Here is a 21,196-nt window from a genome sequence, read left to right on the forward strand (position 1 = left end):
AAACAACAGCTTTCTTCCAGTTTCTGTGAACCTCCGCTTTTTCCAACTCTTTGTCTGATCTACTTCAGGCCTCTTGAGCCAGACAGGAAATGGGAAGGAGAGTGGGGGAAGGAGGGTTTGGTTTTCCGCACAGAAGCCACCATTTCTCAGGTGGAAAATAAGGATGTCATGCCATGATGACATTTTGCCTTGTGTCACAATGATTAATAGTCCTAATTTTTTCCAATTAGGGAAGTAATCTCAATCAGTCAGTGGAATCTGACCAGTCTTGCATAGTGTGGTCTCAGAGTGCTATAATTTGGATGCGAAATGAGATCGAAGATGATTCTTTTCCTTTTGACAGCTAAGTGTGATATATTTTCATCCCTGAACTCTTTTTCACAACTAAAAAAAAAAAAAAAGCCTTTCAGAAATAATAAATGATTTCCAAATCTGACCACCTCAACCAATTTGTTTTCCTTGAATTGGTACAATGTGACTCACAGATAGACAATGGGGGTTAGTTTATTCATTTGAATAAATTAATAACCCTGGCAATTATTAGGGATACAAAAACTCAGGGGAATACAGTGGTTTAATGTGATATTTATCAAACACTTACCAAAAGTCACAGAACCAGATCCCATTGCAAATTTCCCAGAAGTTTTGAGATAACACATAATGCTGCAAAAGCAGTAAATTCTTTGACACAAGACACCACCATAAGAGTATCTCATACACTTCAACTTCAGCTACCTAAACACAACTAAAACATTTCAGATACAGAAAATTCCAGTTTCACAGACATCTAGTGAGGAGTGCCCAAGGAAATCTCTAACTTACAATGAAATTTTAGAATTTCAAGGAATATTGGAAATCATTTCCTCCAACTCTCATTCTACAGAGAGGCCCTATGAAGTCCCTAAGAAATAAATACTTAGTTTTCATACAGTTCATACAGTTATTGTCAAAGAACCAAAATTAGAGCCCTAGACTCTTGCTCTCCTAAGATAAGCCCGTTAGCTCTCTGAATTAGGTTCTTTATAGTAGGATAGTATCAAACAAATGGTTTTCTCAGACATAAAAGTCTTACTGCCATCAATATAAATGGTGCAAACTGTACCACATGAAAAACGCAATGATTCCATGACAACTCACACCTCCCAAGCCAGAAGGCTTCTCCACTGCTACCGAAAGCAGAAAGCTCATCAAGAAAATTCGAACAGTAATTTCAAAGCCTGCTGTAACAGAAATGTAGCTGCAATGATCTAGTCTCATTCCAAGGCATTCTTGCCAAGTCAGTGGTTTTTAAACTTGGGTTTTCACAGTAAAGTTTTCTTACTTTTTTTTTAATGAACACTTGGATGGGACCCCAACATATAAAGCCAATAAAAGTAGCATTTTATACTAATAAATTTGTTTTCTATTTTTACAATTTTATCAAATCCGTATCAAGGCAGTCATTAAGGACAATGATCAGGTTCCCTGTTAGGTCTTATCACACTACAGTGCAAATCAGAAAGACAGCATCCCTTCTTCTTTGAGGCAACATTCCCCAATCCAGCCACCTTGTACAGAACACAACCTGCAATATCATACATAGGGCATGGCAGATGGCTTCTAATAAAACGTTCTAATGAAGGAGACTGTTCTCATGGGAAAAAAAGGGGACAGGAGCTACAAATGACAACTGTAGTCTATCTCCTCAACATGCCTTAGATCCCTGTAATTTTTGGTTATAGCAGAGTGACAATGCTGTTTCTCACCAAAAGCTAAATGCATATTTGGTAGCAGTTTTGTGTTTTTGTCTTTTGATAACAGCCTTGCAATCTCAGGATACTCTTCTTCTGAAAAAGCAGCAGTATGAAATTTCTGGTACCAAGTGGCATCAATGACAAGTTAGAAAAGACCCAAAACTTGCCGGGTGCACTAAAAATGTCCAAGATACAAACAGGTTCTTAACTATAGAGAACTGATGTTTACCAGAGGGGAGGTGGGTGGGGGGATGGGTTAAGTAGGTGATAGGGATTAAGGAGGGCACTTGTGGTGATCAACACCAGGTGATGTAGGGAATTGCTGAATCATAGTATCATACACCTGAAACTAATATAACACTGTATGTTGACTAACTGGAATTAAAATAAAAACTAAAAAAAACTAAGAGACTGTGTTAGCCGGAAGATTTTCTACAATTGCCTATTACATGGTGGCCAGGCCATGTGACAGACAGATGTGCCTGAGTATCGTCCCACATGTAAATGGAGTCCAGCAGCCATAAGCTGTCATAGAGACTTAACTTGTAAATGGGCCATGAAAAATTTAGACCTACTCACACTGACTCAAATAAAATTTATTTTATTTTTCATATTATAAATTATACGATAAATTACATAGTAAATATTATACTGAGCAGAGAATACAATAATGGAAAAAAATCCAGTACTGTCTTCACAGAGTTTAGTGGTTAGCAGATGTCTTCATGAAATAGCACTCACAATTTTTTTGCTTTTATTCTCTATGTGGGTTTTCTTTTTAAGAGAGAGAAGTGGCATGCAAGTGAGTGGGATAAAGAGGAAGAAGGTAGGGGAGGGAGGGAGAGAGAGAGAGAAGGAATCTCAAACAGGCTCCACGCTCAGCACAGAGACAAACAAGGGGCTTGATCCCACCACCCTGGGATCATGACCTGAGCTGAAATCAAGAGTCAGATGCTCCACCGAGTGAGTCACCCAGGTGCCCCTCTATGTGGATTTTTAAATGCCAATTTTATATGGTCACAAAACAAGAAAACCATACTGTATGTTTCAGAGTTTATGTACGTGGTTTCATATGCTCTTGGCAAATCCTGTCACTTCTCTGACAAATATTTATTTTCCTCTGAGTCAACACTTCAGGATGTGGGGGGAATTCCCCGACCAGTCTAGTTGCTTCATCTTCTCAAAGTCTGGTCTATGCATTCTGGACAACCTGGTATATAAACTTGACAAATAACTACAACGCACTAGGCTTAGAGATACCCCCCTCTTCCAAGGAACCCATTCACTACAATCTGAAACTCTGAGCGCCTCCCCCACCCCAATTTGTATATTGAAATCCTAACACCCAATGTGACAGTAATAGGACGTGGGATGTTTGGGGAATTGCTGAATCATGGTATCATACACCAGAAACTAACGTAATACTGTATGTGGACTAACTGGAATTAAATACACTTAGGTTATGAGGGTAAAGCTTCATGAATGGGATTACTGCTCTTATAGGAGACCCCAGAGCCCCACAGGCCGTTCCACCATGTAAGGACACAGCAAGGAGGGCACAATCTGGACGTACTCACCAGAACCTGACCATGCTGGCATCCTGTGCTTGAGCTCCCAACCTTCAGACCAGTAAGAAATAAATTTCTGTTGTTTATAAGCTACTTAATCTGCAGTATTTTGTTACAGCAGCCTGAATGGACTAAGACACCACTCATTCATTGATTCACCACTTCCTCAGCCTAGTGGAAGTTAGCTCTGTATTTACCAAGGAGGGAAATCAAAGCTGAGCAGCACAGCATCTCTAGCTTCCAAGGCTTCAGGAGCCTGAGCGATGGTAGACAGTTCCACATAGCATTAGAAGGGGCCCTGAGAGAGGCAGCTGCAGGCATCAAAGTGGGATGGAGGACAAGTGTTTTCATTTCTGCAATAGTCAGAAATGGAAGCTCTTAAAGACAAGACACCGTATCTAGGCTTCCCAAGTAAAGAAGAGGAAGGAGGGTGGTTGAGCATGGCAGGGTTCCGGCAAGCACAGAGTCCTAGAGTGTGAGAAACTAGCAGTGGTTCCCTAGGATGGAGCCCATGGCATAGGAGGAAGAACTACCTGACACGAGACTGGACTGCAGACAGGAGCCAATTGAGGAAGGGCCTTGTGAGCCATGAAATGACTGTAGACTCTAACTGCAAAGGAGACATTACAGGTATGGTTTCTCCAGATAAACCACATTAACAAATTTGTTTTACAAAACAAATTGCTTGCAGTTTGATAAAGAGCATGTTCTAGAACAAGGAGAGGCTGTAGGTAACAGACAAATTTAGAGGGAATGTAGTAATTCAAACAAGAGGTACCTATCCAGCACACCAAGGTTCCTTAAGGCAATAGCTGCTTGGCCCGGCAGAATGAGGCTTCCCCATCACAGATGGGGCAGAGTGAGATGCCCAGGTCCATGCAAAGCAAGGGCTTTCAGCATCAGAATCACAAGCCTCACAGATTAGGGCTTCCATGTTCTTAGAATCAATGCTGATGCTCTCTCCCTTCTACATTTCCTCCTTCCAGTCTCCCAGACATACACCCCCAGTCACTGAGAACCTGGGATTTTACTCCAGGGTTCCTCCTTATTCCTAGTCAGGTTTGGCCAAGTCCACCTTCATTCATGGGTACACGTTTCTGTTCCCTTCTAGTTACATAGTATCACGTGGCCCTTGGCTCTCAACCCCTCTTCCCCACACCATTCTGGCACCATCTTAAACCCTGACCCAAGCAGTAGCCTCTCTAGCACCACTGTGTTCTATCACATCCCCCACCCATAGGCAGGCAGCACATGATGGGGCTGACCACCACCACCAGAGACTAATACTGGAACAAAAAGACAGTGTGGGTACAGGTTTACCCCGCTATCAGAATAAAGGGCATTCCTAGGAAAACTTTCTTAAGCAGAAACAGCATAAGGCAAAGAAGCAATTACCATTAATTTACATGGAAAAAATTCTGAGCATTCCCAGACTCAAAAGATAACCTCTCTGGGCCGCCTGGATAGCTCAGTCAGTTAAGCATCTGACTTCAGCTCAGGTCATGGTCTCACTGCTTTTGAGTTCGAGCTCCATGTTGGGCTCTGTGCTGACAGCCCAAAGGCTGGAGCCTGCTTTGGATTCTGTGTCTCCCTCTCTCTCTGCCCCTCCTCTGCTCACACTCTGTGTCTCTCTCTCAAAATTAAACAAACATTATTAAAAAAAAACAAAAACAAAAACCTCTCTTAGACTTTCCTGATCCATGAGGACACACCTTGCTAAAGGACACATGAAATAATGGAGGCTCACTGAGCTATGGCGGCTTGATGTGGAGAGGCTACATGTAGTTCCTGGGGAAGGCCCGTGGTGGCGCCACTGTTGCAGCCAGGAGGCGTGCGCTGCCTCTTTAACAGCTCTGGGGAAAACAAATGCTGGACGTTATTTTCACTTTTTGCTTTTTTTTTGGTAAAAGTAAAAATCCTCTTTGGATTTTTTCGGTTAGCAAAAACAGGTACTAGTATAAGTCTGTCCTAAAAGTGAAGTGGTGTGAGGTGAACTTTTGCAAAGCTGAGGGATACCTGTACTTACCGCACATACTTCTGGTATTAATACCAGCACCTCATTTGAAAAGCAAAGAATGGTAAGCAATTTCTTCACCACTGGCCATAAAATCCCAAAGTCTGGGGCTAGGCCTTCAGACTTTGGCTGCAGGCCTGCCTGAGTGTGTAGTAGTGTGGTACCACTACAGGGCCACAAGCTTCAGACCTGCACGGTGTGTCCAAATCTCAGCTCTACCACTTACCAGCCAAGTCACCTTGAACAAATCACTCACCTTCTCCAGATTCACTCTTCATGAATGGGGCCAATCACAAAGACCTAGACCCACAAGCATTCATGTTACTGTCTCCTCTGCTTACCCACTCTAGTTTCCCATAAAGTAAACATTTATCACTTCAAAATTCCCTCAAAGGAGAGTAAGAGATACTCAATCCATCTCTCTTCCTCTGCCCAATCTTAGAAGGAAACTACAAAAGGCAAACCACTGGTGAGGTGATAGGAATGTGTTGGGGAGAGGGACATGGAAAATGCCTGGCAGGAAGAGGAAAAGGGTTTTCCAGCTATTTAAAGTAAAACACCACTCAGGTGTTTATATTGGACAATCCTGGCAGCTGGTGACTCACTTCTATGCAGAGTATCTTAAAATGAAACTTCTATTCTTTTGTACAAGTTCTGGTTTTTCAGGATATGAGACACTCCCTGCTCTGGGTTGTTTCCTCAGGCTCGCGAGTAAATAATGCCACCATCCCAAGTCCTTATCTTCATTTTAAAGCTTGAGGGGAAATATCTGTCTTAACTTTCACACGGATTTCTGTTTATGCACTGCCTTACTGAATTTTAAAAAAATAGATAATACCTACATTGAATAAACGTATAAATTGAGATAAAACTATGATACATGTCTAGTTTCTTCTCTTGTTCATGGATCCAGATGTATACCTCTTTGTATGCCCATCAAGCTAGCACACTGCATTATATACAGCACACATACCCGATAAATAATCACCCAATATAAGTTTTTCCATCAATGTGTCACAGGATATGCCTTTATAGTTACCATTAAGGGAAACAAAAATATGCAGCAAGTAACTCTTAGAGGAATGTACTATCTGCTATTGGGAAAAACATACTAAAGCCAGAAAAGTGGGGGAAAAAATTTCCCCAAATACTGTTTTATGTTCCTTAGGGACCTGGCATTCAATACCCAGGCCTTTCTAAGACGAAATACACCAAAGTGAGGTCTCCAACCAAATTTCCATATGGTAAAATTTCATCCACCTGTTTCAAACACTAACCTAAATGGTCAATTCTTTATAAACAATTGTAGCAGGAAGAGCTGAAGCATCTCAAAGTGATTTGATGACTTAAGACAATGTGAGCAGCTTTGCAAAAAATGCCATTATTCAAATAAACGTATGCCCTGATTAGATAAGCATCATCAAACAGTCTGACTCAATTAAGTCCTTGCTTCTGAGAGTGATCCAGAGGAGTCCGACTTCAGCCATGGAAATGACCTAGCTTGACAAGGTTAATGCACAGAGGTCCACAATTTAGCTTGTTTACTTTGTTCCTCCTCCTAGAGCCCAAAACTGTTCAAATCCATTGTCGGTCAGTGGAACATAGCTCGGGCTGCCATAACAAAATACCATAGACTAGGTGGCTTAAATGACAGGCATTTATTTTCACACTGTTTTGAAGTGAGGAGTCCCAGAACAAGGGTCAGCAGGATCAGTTTCTAGACAGAGGTCTCTTCCCGGCTTGTGGATGGCCCTTCTTATGTGCAAGTGTGTGGAGAGAGCAAGCAAACCCTCCAAGGCTTCTTCTTAAGAGAACACTAATCCTATCCAATTAGGACACCACCCTTGTGACCTCATTTAGTCTTAATTACCTCCTTACTGCAAATACAGCGATGCTGAGGGTTATGGCTTCCATATATGAATTTTAGGGGGACATAAACATTCAGTCCATAACACCCATGAATAAGCAGTTATTCCCCTGATTGCTAAATAAAACCTCTTCAAATTGTTGACTCTATCTGTTGATAAGTCTCTTGCATCAATTATCCCAGGGCCCACAGTCTCACAGGACAGAGTTCACAGAACAATGAAAAGTGAGCAGTGACACCAACATCCGTTTTCTAAATGAATACGTCATGGAAAGAACAGCTTTTTTATAAGTGAGTTCGTTTGAAGCTCCTTTTCAAAGAAAAGGCTTTTTTTCAAAGACATATACCTCAAGGCCATCTGAAAGAACAGATTCACCATGGCTAAGGGAGACTGAACAGAGCAGCGACATCACAAGTAATCAGTATGGTATACCAAGGAAAAGACACTTTGAAATTCTGGAACAGAGTACTTCCTGGACAGAGATGACAAACTAAATTCAGGCATTCCAGACTCAACTACCACCAGTCTAACCTCTAATCCTGAGAAGAAACTCTATACAGGAAATAATGATCAGCTTATAAAAGAGTATATATAAATATTTCTGATTATAAAAGAAATTCATGTTGTTTTGAAAATTATTAAAAATACAAAGTCAAAACAATGCCATTTCTCAATTGAAACAATGGATTATAACAACACAGCACCAGGTTATTTTGTATCCCAACTCTTCAATTCTCATAAGTACTTTCTCATTTCAAAACTCTTATTTTTAACATGATTTATATGTAATGTTTCTCCTTCTAATGTGGGGCCAAGAATGCAAATACCTGGTGGTCTGGATCAATCTCCATAAATTACAGATGGGAGTATTAAGTGAAACGGAGAGTGCAATTAATACACATCTAATTCTCCTTTAAAAAACAAATTGAAGGGCAAACTTTTACTGTGAGTGTAATTTTATAGGGGTGCTTCTATCTTTTTTGTGTGTTTATCATCCAGATTTCTGGAGAAAAATCTCAGTGATTTCTCCTACCTTCATTCTTTCTAGAACTACCTATTCATGTTTAGATTTCCCTGTTTCTTTGAGAGTCCAGCTAACCTCTTACACCTGCTATCAGAGAAGCTCCACCAACTTTGAAACTTTGAAACCAGGACACAGGTTGGGGCTACATTTAAGTTGCCTCACATCCACCATGCCCATGTTTACCAAACATGTTCACCTCTGGTCACCAGTGACAGACAAGATCCTGTACTTTGAAGGAAAGAAAAAGATATAGAACGGAATCTTGACATTTCTGCTTAAAGATCTCAGGGAGACATTTTTGGCTCAATGTTCAATTAAAACTCTCATAAACAAATTGCTTGGTTTATGAAAATGGCTCACAACTCGGGGAAGAAAGGTTATCAAATTCACCCAGGGGAAGACTTGTTAATTGTATATCCAGAAGCAGAAATTCTCACCAACCTCCTCTTCCTGGCACACTCTCAGGGAACGTGAATATGGGTGGATAATACACACATGTATTAGTAGTTTCCAACAGCCTCCCCATATGAATGTCATACTCTCCCCATTTCCTCCCCAGCTGAGAAACACTCATATTTTAGTTTATTATGAAGTGACAGATGCCTGTTTCCAGATTTAGTCACTTTCCTTCTGTAGGGATGCAAATGTGATCACTGATGCAGCCTTGGGTCTTGAACCTTCCTGCAGTGCTTTGAACAGGGCTGAAAATAAAAGTGTGCGCTGAGTCCCCCTTACGGGCCTTCCTTCAAATTCTAGTTGGTGTACACAGCTATAAGCCATCATGTACCACGTGCCATGGTTTTTGGCAATTTACACAAGATCATCTCTTCTCACAGTTCCCTTGTCTGTCACTAAGAGACTGTAGGCAAAACTACAAAATCCATCATGCTTTGTTACTGAAGTACTTCAAGGGCACCCGTTAAATCGCTTTTATTAGAGACCACAGTACACTTCTCAAAGACAAAGTGGCATCTTCCATAGACTCCTTTCTACCCACCCACCCATCCCATCCTAGTAGTTTCTAGAAGTGGTTATCCCTCAATGGAAAACCAAAAATGGGATGTAAAGAGAAGGACCATAGACGCCTCAGGCAATAAAGGATACACTCCAAGTTGAAAGTATTGACCTGACCTCTAGCTGGTGACGTGGGGAGAGCAATGGTCTTCCTACCGAGTCACTAAAGCTGCTCTGTTTAATGAAGGAAAGCAAAGAGAAACCACCAATTCGGGATTTTTTTTAATTTTTTGTTTCTTTTGGTTTCGTTTTGAGAGAAGCTCATGTGAGCAGGGGACAGAATCAGGGGGAGAAAGAACCTTAAGCAGGCTCCACACTCAGCAGAGCCCAACACAGAGCTCAATCCCAGGACCCTGGAATCATGACCTCAGCTGAAACCAAGAGTCAGATGCTCAACCAACTGAGCCATGTAAGAGCCCCACCAACTAGTTTTCTTAATCCAATTCCACCTGCCTTAGGGAAACTACTCCCAAATTTTGGCAACAGGCTTTCTGTCAGATGTAATTTTTAATATTATCAATTTTTGCCTGTGTGTATTTATTGATATTTCAATGGGAAGTTATGTCAGGCTACATTAGGAGAAAGGAACCCAATACTATCTGAAGCTGGAATCCCTTCAAATCAGTTTTTCAGGAGTACAGTGGTCTAATTCTAAATTTGACCTTCTGGTTCCTAAGAGGTATTATATATTTATCACGCACACACAAAATCTGTATGTATCTGTATGTATTGCTTTCCATATCTGAGAATTTTCCCATTTTTGGATGTGCATATACACTTACATACTATTTAAGGGATGTCTAAATCTTATATATTGAAATATTTGGTCATTCTGTTTTTCAACATTCTGTTGGTGAAATCTCTTAAACATGCCCAATCTGGTGCAAGACATTTGCTTGGTCTGGACAGAAGTCACAGAAATACAGATAACTGATGCTTTAGCCAAGCAAAGCGCTAATGGGAAGCAAGAAGGGACCATAAAATTTAGTTTACTACCAACTGGACAGGTAATATTTATTCTTTAGAATACCTTCTACCCATATTAATAAAATGCTCCAAGATGACTCCTCTTCGGAAATTTAGGGCCTGTCACTTTAAAACTTAGAATGAACAAGCAGACTACATAATCAAAGTCAATACAATGAATAAAGTCTTATCTAGGTCGACCACTTCAGTCATCACTCATAAACTGAATAACTCTCTAACCACACTGGTTAGCCTCCCTCCTTTGCTCCAGACTCTGCCTACTAGCTATGGCCACCCAAACATGTGACAGGCATGGCAAACTCTAGGCGGCTAAGGAAACTCCTAATTTTACACCATAAACCTGTGCTGCCTACAAAACCGTCTCATTTGTTGAAGACCACCTATGTTTACCTACTTGTTGGAGCCAGAAAACTGGGGGACATCAATTTCTTTCTCTCCCTAACTCCTCCCATCCAATTACCACGCCCTGTTGCTTCCCATCTTCTAACCACCTCAGATCCTTCTAGATTTCACCATGCAAGGATTGCTAAACTGGTTCCAGTACTTTTCTCTCAACTCATCTACTGTAATAACCTCAACTTTCTCATTTTTATGCCAGTTCCCTCTTCTACAAGCAACAATATGTGTGCTTTAAACTTTAATACTGTTCCTATTTCCAACAAAGGGAGTTTAAAAAAAAAAAAAAAAGAATTTGCTGGGGACATCAGGGGGGCTCAGTCAGTTGAGCACAAGACTCGATTTCAGCTCTGGCCATGATTCCAGGGTTGTGGGATGGAGCCCTGCAGCTGGCTTAGTGCTGAGCATGGAGGCTGCTCAAGATTCTCTCTCTCTGTCCCTCTACCCTCTCCCTTGCTCTCTCTCCAAAATAAATAAACTAATTTAAAAAAAAAGAATTTTCTGCTAATCCCCATATTCTAACATAAGAATTATTCTCATCTGTGCAGTAACTGCATCTTCTCTATATGTTGCACTTTCTATAGTTTCAATCACAGTGGATATTTACTTTGATTTCTTTGGTCACTTAATATTAGATAGATGAAATATATTTGGGAAATAGTATTATTTATGAAATGAACCAATTTCATGACTATACGATACTCTGATGTACTAATAACCAAAATTGGTTAAACTATTCCTAATTGGCATCTATCTATGTTGTTCCACAAAAAAACATGGTAAAGAGTAACTCTGTACGTAAAGCATTTTGTCCCAATTGATTTTTTTCATATAAACTCTGAGGAGTGGGATCACAGATTCAAACTTCTACAGATGACTGTTGTATGAAGGCAATACTGGCACAGAGGAGCAGGTTCCCTGTAATACTTTCTGGGTTCCACCATTTGCTGTGTGACTTTAGACGAGTTATTTAATCTCTGCGACTCAATCTCCTACAAAATGTGAGTGATAATTGAATCTTCTCTTCCAGAGTTGTCACAAGGATTAAATGACAACACATGACAAGCTCGCAGAATTAAGCTTCACATATAGCAAGTGTTCCATAAATGCATGCAAATATATGTATACACATATCTATACAAATCTCCAAAAAGATCATGTTACTATTTAATATAACCAACAGGATAACCCATATCAGTTTTACTGTAACTTTATCACCAAAAGGCATTAACTTTTTGGAGATTCTTATTTAATGAGTAGGTATCCAGTAATATCTCAGCAGATAAGCCAGAGGTAATTAGTGTACACCTGAAACTAGTATTACACTGTATGCTAACTAACTGAAATTTATTTAAGTTTATTTATTTATTTTGAGAGCGAGAGATGGAGGGAGCGAGCACAGATGAGAAGGGGCAGAGAGGGAAAGACAGAATCCCAAGCAGCCTCTGCATTGCTAGTGCAGATCCTGATGTGGGGCTCAAACTTAGGAACTGTGACATCATGACCTAAGTTGAAACCAAGAGATGATCATGTAACCAACTGAGCCACCCAGGCACTCCTTAACTAACTGGAATTTAAATAAAAACTTTAAAAAAATTTAGGGGTGCCTGGGTGGCTCAGTCGGTTAAGCATCTGACTTCGGCTCAGGTCATGATCTCACAGTTCATGGGTTCGAACCCCATGTCAGGCTGTGTGCTGACCGCTAGCTCAGAGCCTGGAGCCTGTCTTCAGATTCTGTATCTCTCTCTCTCTGACCCTCCCCTTCTCACGCTGTCTCTCTCTCTCAAAAATAAATAAAAATAAAACACATAAGAAAAAAAAACTTAAATTTAAACGTACAAAAACTTTAAAAATAAAAAAAATAAAATAAATGCCAGAGAGTAATACAGTTGTTCCTGAAGTGAATTTAAACTGCTTAAATGAGGGGCACCTTGCTCAGTCAGTAAAGCATCCAACTCTTGATCTCAGGGCTGTGGGTTCAAGCCCCACACTGGACGTGGAACCTACTTAGGAAGAAAAAAGGCAAAAGAAAAAAATTAATTGCTTAAATGAAAATAGGTTTGGAGATCTTTACTTCTTTATTCCTAACTATTATATATACTCTGACCAATAACCTCAGTTCAGTTTTTTATAAAAAGCTGTCTTTTTTCTTCTAATAATGATCAGGAAGCAACATGAAAAAAGGCAGAAAATGATGGGTGATAATCCCACAATTGACAATATATCTCAGTAGACTTACTATATTTATTCTTGTTATAATAGCCAGAGATCATTCTCAAAGGAAATTGAGAAAATATCCAAAATTAGCCACTATGCAGTTCATACCAGTCCTTGTCAAAAAGATCCTATTTGGAAGATGTACATGAACTTGGAGAGATGACTTCTACAATGCATGTGATAGCTTTGGATATTTGTTTCATCTTTAAAAATAATAGCACATAAAAAGGCAGACTTTGACTATGTTAAAGGAAAAAGTATGATTATTAAACTCTAAGTCAAAAATAAACACAAATATCTAACTGCTAAAAAACAAACAAACAAAACCAATGTCATGAATGAACTGAACTAGAAACCCAACAACATCTGAGTTCCAGTCCTTCTGGTACCACAAATGTGATATCTGGAGAAATATCTTTCAAACCATAGGTAAGGATCCATAGGTAAGTCATTGACAATGACAAACCATAGGTAAGTCATTAAGTCAAGTTAGTGATGAGCTTTTTAATTTTTTTAATGATAGAAAATAGAACACCACACAGAATATGAGCAAGTATTGCATTGTATGTGTGTGGGCTGGTGCAAATGGTATTTGTGTATCTACATTAGATGAGGAAAGTAAAGGCATTTCCTATCACAGATGATAATATGGATTAATAAAATTATTTTCTATTCAGTGTATTTTCTAAACAAGATTGAAAGCCATGACACAGAGTAAGTCATATAATCTCTATGAAGTTGCTTCCTCATCCCTTAGGTATAACTTACCATTCTGTTTCAGAGAGTATACCCAAACAAAGTAACTTCAGAGTATTTTTTTCAACTATAAAACATGGTATTGTTATGTTTATAGCATTTTGGATGGGTTTCCTTAGAATTTAATGTTACTCTGCCACATATGCTTAATTATGAAGTCACTATGCTAGAAATTCAGACAGCCCATATCAAAGGTAATTCTGAAAACATCATCTCCTTAAGAGTAGAGGTAGAGGGGCACCTGGGTGGCTTAGTCGGTTAAGCATCCGACTTTCGCTTGGGTCATGATCTCGCGGTTCATGGGTTTGAGCCCCATGTCGGGCTCTGTGCTGACTGCCAGCTCAGAGCCTGGAGCCTGTTTCAGAGTCTGTGACTCTCTCTCTGACCCTCCCCTGCTCACGCTGTCTCTCTCTCTCCTAGAAATAAATAAAACATTAAAAAAAAAAAATTAAAAAAAAAAGAGTAGAGGTAGAGACAGGAAAGCCTAAAGTTTCTCAAAATTTTTATAATCTCCTGCACACTATCTACCATACCACCTCTGAGGGGGGAAAAAGAAAGAAAGAAAAAGAAAAGAACAAGAATAAAGAGGAAAGGCAGCACCTCTGTGTTTCTAGGGCCTCGTGAAAGAATCCTCACTTAGTAGAATGACCAAAAGAGGGAAACATGTTTATAGGCCATTCCCACAGGAGGCCAGCTCTAGAACATCAGCTACTACCCTGCTGCCTGCACAGCCCTTCAACGGTACTCTGCCTAAAGAGAGAAATCACTCCTCTTTGCTTTCCATTTAAAGGGTAGGATCCTAGGGGTACCTGGGTGGGTGGCTCAGTTGGTTAAGCAACCAAATACTGATTTCAGCTCAGGTCATGCCTCATGGGTCATGAGTTCAAACCCCACAACTTGGGATTCTCCCTCTCACTCTGCCCCTCCTCCACCCCTCAAAATTAATTAATTAATTATTTAAAAAAGAAGAAGAAGAAGAAGAAGAAGAATCCTGTGCCAGGTTGTAAATGTCACAATTTCAGGCAGCATATCATTATTTATCTATACATGTTATATGGATACAGCGTGGTACCAAAAAGAGGAAACATTTTAAGACACTAATAGATAAGAAACGGAAAACACCTAGGAAGACAGGTACACTGGCTCCTAACTCTCCCACGCACGTCTACCATTAAAGCACCCCTTTCAAAGAAAAGATATCCTAAAGATCCCATATAATAATAGAAGGTATCTCTTCCCCCAAAATAGAGAGCTTTAAAAAGGAATGGAATTCCTACTTGAATGAGTTCAGAACACTTCAAGAGAAATGGAGGGCAGGAATACTTTTGAGGACTCAATGACACAAGTACTAAATACGTCATTTTTTAAATGCCACTCATAATCTTCAGATCAGCTTGTTCTGACTTTTGCTTCTTGTCAGGCTCATGAATTTTTTGCACTGATCAATCCAGCACATAATCTCCCTCTAAGCTTAACCAGGTGCACACATGTAAAACATCTGGCCAGGGTTGAGAGGTACAGCTTGCAGCTCTCGTAAGACATGCTGGCTCACCCGGGAACCCTGTGCAGAAATGGCTGCTGAATCAACGAATACAGAAATATATCTGCAACGGTCTTTTTTTTTAATTTAACTCTATTTATTGATTTTTTTAACGTTTTATTTCAGAGAGAAAGAGCGTGAGCAGGAAAGAATCAGAGAGAGAGGAAGATACATAATCTGAAGCAGGCCCCAGGCTCTGAGCTAGCTGTCAGCACAGAGCCCAACGCGGGGCTCAAACCCACGAACCATGAGATTATGACCTGAGCCAAAGTCGGACGCTTAACCGACTGAGTCACCCAGGCACCCCTATCTGCAACAGTCTTACCATAACTTTCTCTGTGACTAATTCCTACCCCTTTAAGGGAGGGAAGGGAAGTATGTCTGGTGAGGCATGCAGGAAGAAGATCGTGATCATAAGGAAATTTGTGAGGGGGCTATCAAGAATGCTTTTGTCACTGCCCATGGAGGTCTTACTAGAGAGAGAGAATCAAACAGATTGAAAAATGAACAACCATCACCTTGGTTCTGGCAGCTTGCCAGGTAGCTTTTGCTTACCTTTGATCTTGGTTAAAAACCATGTGGGATGTGTCACAACAGAAGTGTCTGTCTTTATAACAATCTCTACACCGTAGAGGTATCTTTCTAACCAAAGACACATTTGTTGGGAAGAGCTCTAAAGAATATTGGGAAGGAACTTGGATCTCATTTGACCAAGAGGCTGCGACTCAGAAATGTTAAGTGACTTACCTAAGGTCACCCCGCTGACAGTCTAGCTTAGGGCCAAGAGCTAACCAGAATTTCCCAAGATAAAATATGTCTACTATTGTGCCTACTGATATGGTTTTTAAAGAAACAAGTTCTCCTCTCCCTCAGGACTACAGCGTTATCACTATTTCTTCTTCTTCTTCTTCTTCTTTTTTTTAAATTTATTTCTAGGAGAGAGAGAGACAGCGTGAGCAGGGGAGGGTCAGAGAGAGAGGGAGTCACAGACTGAAACAGGCTCCAGGCTCTGAGCTGGCAGTCAGCACAGAGCCCGATGCGGGCCTCGAACCCACGAACCGCGAGATCATGACCTAAGCGAAAGTCGACGCTTAACCGACTAAGCCACCCAGGCACCCCTATATCTTCTAATTCCCTAGAATCAGAACACGTTAGTATATGATTAAGCATACATTGTTTTAAAACCATGCATCAATTGGATGCAGAGAGTGCCCACATGTCAGGTTTGAAAAGGAATTTCTTTCTCTGATATATCTTACTATAAGTATGAAATTTAAGGAAGTTTATCCATATTTATAATACATTGCTTGCAAGTGAAACAAAGACACAATTATCTCATATATACTTGATGGTGGATAAAAAGCATCATTGGAAAAATATACAATTTGCACTAAAACAATTTGCACTAAAACTTCAGGTATTCCAAGTTACAAACACTAATTTATTTCAAAGAATGAGAAATTATATTACTACAACACCTGTTATCGGCCAAGCATTTGTGCCTGTAAAGTATCTTTTCTGTAGTATTTATAAAAACTAGAAAAGAAAGCACAGGCACTAACCAAGGAAAAAAAAAAAAACATGCAGCATAGACAGCTACAAATAGTGCTCTCCATGGTGAGAAAGTCCACACTTAAGTATCCTAGCAAAATTTTCACCACACACACACACACACACACACACATGCCTAACAGATGGATTCTAAAGAACAGCTAAGCATTCCATAAGCCAAATGCTCAAAACTTAATGATAAAAGATGGTTAACATTCCTGTATGTGTGATACTGTATAAATGGGCAGACCCATCTCTATCCTCACTTCTCATCTCAACCTCCTTTTCCCAAAGCTGTGCTCACCCTCCCACCTCCCCCCTACTCTGCAACCAAATCACAACCAACCAAAACCAAGGTGTCTGCAGCAGCCCGAAACATTTGACTGATAATATCCGGTTTGCCGTTCCAGGAAATCCCAGAGTGTGTTTTAAGCCTCTGCCCAAGGCTTATAAAGAAAGGCGAGAGAAAAACTAATCAATACCAGCACCCAGCTGTGACCTGGCACATCAAGAAATCAAGAAAATAAACCCCATCCATAATCTGTATAATTTAACACTTGGAAGAAGAGCAACATCTGGGATCGACTCCAAGCGGGACAGTGTTGCTGGATGGGTCTGTGTTTCTTCCAATGAGTGTTAAACGCAGTGGCAAGAGAACGCTCTAGTTCCTCACCGTTTCAGCAAAGGCAATGTTTTTCCCAGCAAGGGTTAATCTACCCAACAAGGTTGGGGAGAGTAGAAAGAAGGAAAATAACAACCACTAACATCTACTCCTTGCCAGTACAGAGCCTGGCAAAGGTTCCCATTACACTTTAAAGAGAGGGAAAGCTGGAACCCCTTCCCAAAGGTGGGTCCAGGACAAACTATTGTCTTGCTGAACAGTCACCATCAGAGTAAGAGCTCATTAGCTTTCATTGACTTTGTTTAATCTTACAGTCCTTTCAGAGGACTCCAAAGTCCTATCCTCGTGAGAAGTTAAAAAAAAAAATCTATGTGATTCCCTGGAAAAGGTTTCCACATTGTCTAAATTACAGGGAAATTAATTTAGAACATGAGCAGATACCTACACATTGTCTAAATCACTAGATCTGTGCCCAATTAAAAAAAGAAAAAGTACACCAATCAGCAGAATGGGGCATTACAGGGAATAAAGACTGCTGGTAGAATTCAAAATGCTTTCTCCCTGTTAAACCTTCTAAGAGGTTATAATTGCATTTGGCCGCTGCAGGCTTGTCAGAGAGCCTGGCTTCTTAATAGCCCAACCCTAAAAGGAGTAACTGTCAAGGGGCGACCCAGCTGAAATCAAACAACAAAAACGGGAACTGTAATCAGCCTGAAATGGGAGGAGGGAAAGGAAGGGAGACTCCTGTATTCATCAGTCAACATTAATGTCCTTTGTTGTTCACCTTTGCACAGAACAGCGAGCGTTACCCTGTTCCTTTTCCTCCGAACGTCAGTGTCAGGGTAGACCTTTCCAAAAAGCTGTCTCCTCGCCTCGAAGACTCAAGGCTTTCTGATTTCCCCTTCCCCATTATCGCTCCACAGCTGTCCTCCACCAACCCCCAAAGCGCTTACCCCGGGCCGAGAGGGTGGCCAGAAGTAAAAACACTGCTGAAATACCCGTTCCCCTCCAAAGACCAAAGAGGCGCAGATGTTGAAATTTACCAATCCCCCCCAGCCCCTAAACACTCACACCCCATAAACCCGGGATAGGAGGGAGGAAGGAAGCTAGGGTCAGGCTCGGTCTGTCAGAGCAGCTCTTTTGAGGACGGTGCCACATTCCGCACTCCGGGAATGTCGAAGGGAGCCGGAGGGAAGGTTTTGCGCCCCCCTTCTGTTTTGGGGGTGTTCTCTCTGCGCAGTCCTTGTCTCCCTCTCCAACCCAGGGAATCGTTGCAGCCCATTCTCCTCTTTGGGGAAGAAGGATAAGGAGGGAGAGGAAAGGAACGCCGTTCACCCTCCTCTTCCAACTTGACTCACACACGCCCCGTCGACACTCCAAACTCCGCAGGCAGAGCCCGCAGCAGGAGGGCTGGCCGCGCGCTCCCCCAGCCGTCCAGGCGCTCCGGGAGCCGGTGCGGGGAGCACCGATGGGGCGGGGAGGGGCGAGCCCCCAGCGCATACCCCTCTGCCCGGAGCTGGCTCCGCAAAGCCCCAAACCCGCAGCGCGATACCAGGATTAGGCATTTCCAGCCCGGCAGAGCGAGAGGGGCGCAGGGGCAAGGACGCGAAATGCGCACCCGCACGAGCCAGAGCGGAATAAAAGTTCGCCCCGCGGAGACTCACCCACGCCGTATTTCTCGTGCTCCGTAGGTATCCACATGGCTAATGTGGGGGGTCTGGGGTCTTCCGGCTTTGTAATCCCCGCGCCTTCTCCGTCTCACAACAATGAACAGCGCCCGAGTAGCGGCTGCAACGCTGAAGCCCCGCGGCTCCGCGCGGGCTGTGGGCGCTGGGCAAGGTCTGCGCTGGAAGCTCCCGAGCCCAGCGTTGACACCGCTCCGCTGAGGCTGCGCCGCCCGCCGCTCTCCCGGTGGCTGCTGCTCACAGTCCTCCGACGCGCTCCCGGGGACCCGGCGGCGCAGTCATTGTTCTGATTCACTGAACTAAGCTACAAGCCAGGGTACTCTCCGGCGCACCCCCGCCCGCCAGCGCCTCTTCCAGCCCTCCCTGTCCCAGAGTCCCCACAGCACGCTGGGAATTGTAGTTCTCGGCCTCTCCATCCCGGAAGGGGGCGTGGCAATAGCGGATGGGGGCGGGGATTAGGCTCCGCTTTCCATGTCCTATTGGCCCAGAACTTGACGCTGAGGCGGGGGCGTGGAGGAAACCCCGCGTTGATGGGGAGTTCGCCTCCAGTCGCGTTTCCATTGGTTCTGGACCCTCCCGGCTGCCCTCCCTTTTCTCCTCTGCCTCGTTATGGCTGCTCCTGAGACCCAGGGGGCTGCTGCCCGAGGGGAGGAGGACTGCGAGAGCAACCATAGCGAAGCTGGGGGTGTCAGTTATGAGGGTGAGTACGGTGCCACTGAAGTGTAAGTGGTCTGCTTCCCTTTCTCTCCCACCAGGAGTGCAGCTGACCGCCGGCTCTAAAGCCACCTGGGCGCGTGGGGGCCATGGGAGGGGCCCAGCGGGGCGGGGTGGGGACGGAGGCGGCTCCTTGGTGAAGGCTGTCTGGGGAGGAAAAAGAAAATGGGATGGAATGGCCTTCTCGGCAACCAGGGAAGCTCCCTGAGCATTTGTCTTCCGTTTGGAGCTCCCAGGTTTGCGCTCGCTGCCGGGTAGGTGTGTGTCAAGTCACGTTCGCGCATGTGTGATTGTAACTCCGGGATTAGCAGCTCTCTCCTCTCCGGTATCCTGCCTCCGCCTCGGTTTGCTTGGTTTGGCCTCGGGAGATATTTTACTTGTGTCCGGGCGGACTTCCAGTTGCAAACTGGTCACTTGTCTTTACTCTACAGATGTATTCAACTGCTGGCAGGAGCGGCATCTGAAGGGAAAGTGAGTCTCTCAAAGCCTCTTTGGTAGCTCTTGACCGCCCCAGGCGATCTCCAGGATTGACTGTGGACCCAGGCTGAGGTCCTTAGAGAAAGAGGAAAGGAAATGGTATTTTGCTCTCATGGCTTCAGAGAAAATTTGAAGGTGGTTATGAAAATCATCGTAACTATGTTGACTCTACTCGTCTTTTAAGTTGCCCTCTGATCCACTGTAGAGATCATAAACCAAGCTTTGAAAACTGCCAGGGCGATTGTCTTGAGGATGCCTAGCCCTATTCTTTTACCTTTAGTGCATCTATCCTCTCCCGCCCCCTTTTTTGTCTTGATATGTAATTTAAAAAAAAAAATTAATGTTTTATTTATTTCTAGGAGAGAGAGAGAGACAGCGTGAGCAGGGGAGGGTCAGAGAGAGAGAGGGAGTCACAGACTCTGAAACAGGCTCCAGGCTCCGAGCTGTCAGCACAGAGCCTGACAGGGCCCAAACTTAACAAACCTTGAGATCATGACCTAAGATGAAGTTGGATGCTTAACCCACTGAGCCACCCAGGCACCCCAACAAGTTGTCTTTTTCTATTTGTCGTGATATGGGTCTTAAAGTTTCCCTGTCCTTGAGATTTTTTTAGGTTATTTTGTTTTTGTTTTCACGATTAAATTGATTTAATCAAATTTAATCAAAACATTTAGTTTTGAGTTTTTATCTCAGCAGCAAAGATGTATAAAGTGCGATTTCCTCCCACTGTCCATCAGTGGAACTACCTATCTCTGAAATTTTTTAAATACCCCTACCAAAAAAATCTTCGATAGGTTCCTGACTTTAAATAGTTATGCCCACACTCTGAACATTTCATTTGGGGATTCTTTTCTGATGGTGAGATACTATTAATGTTTTCCAAATTCTCAAAGTTCCAAAGGGCTATCTGTTTAACATTTAAAGATGAACTCCTAGGTGAATTTATCTCACTAAGATTAACTCATAAAAAAGAAAATTGGGAATTTTTCAAAAACATTGTAGAACTATGAGGTATCATTATTTTAAAATT

At 42.4% G+C, this 21,196-nt stretch overlaps 2 protein-coding genes across 5 annotated transcripts in view; one reads left to right on the forward strand and one right to left on the reverse strand.

Annotated features, from left to right (window-relative positions):
- The window catches only part of DOCK4 (dedicator of cytokinesis 4), a 422,569-nt gene extending 403,317 nt beyond the window's left edge, over positions 1-19,252 (reverse strand). For both annotated transcript variants that reach the window (XM_039256914.1, XM_039256913.1), the window contains exon 1: positions 18,955-19,252. In XM_039256914.1, coding sequence (XP_039112845.1) covers positions 18,955-18,991 — 37 coding nt within the window. In that variant the 5' untranslated portion in view covers positions 18,992-19,252. The remainder of the gene's footprint in view (positions 1-18,954) is intronic.
- A 291-nt stretch (positions 19,253-19,543) lies between these two features.
- Positions 19,544-21,196, forward strand: part of ZNF277 (zinc finger protein 277) — a 111,050-nt gene continuing 109,397 nt past the window's right edge. The window contains exon 1 of one of the 3 annotated variants that reach the window (XM_039256918.1): positions 19,544-19,675. In XM_039256918.1, the coding sequence (XP_039112849.1) occupies positions 19,585-19,675 (91 nt within the window). In that variant the 5' untranslated portion in view covers positions 19,544-19,584. Of the gene's footprint in view, positions 19,676-19,868; positions 19,944-21,196 lie in introns of those variants that run through there. The other 2 variants (XM_039256920.1, XM_039256921.1) reach the window with 2 other exon arrangements.

This window comes from Hyaena hyaena, unplaced genomic scaffold, assembly GCF_003009895.1.
Source record: "Hyaena hyaena isolate Hyena2069 unplaced genomic scaffold, ASM300989v1 scaffold_594, whole genome shotgun sequence".
Taxonomy (NCBI): domain Eukaryota; kingdom Metazoa; phylum Chordata; class Mammalia; order Carnivora; family Hyaenidae; genus Hyaena; species Hyaena hyaena.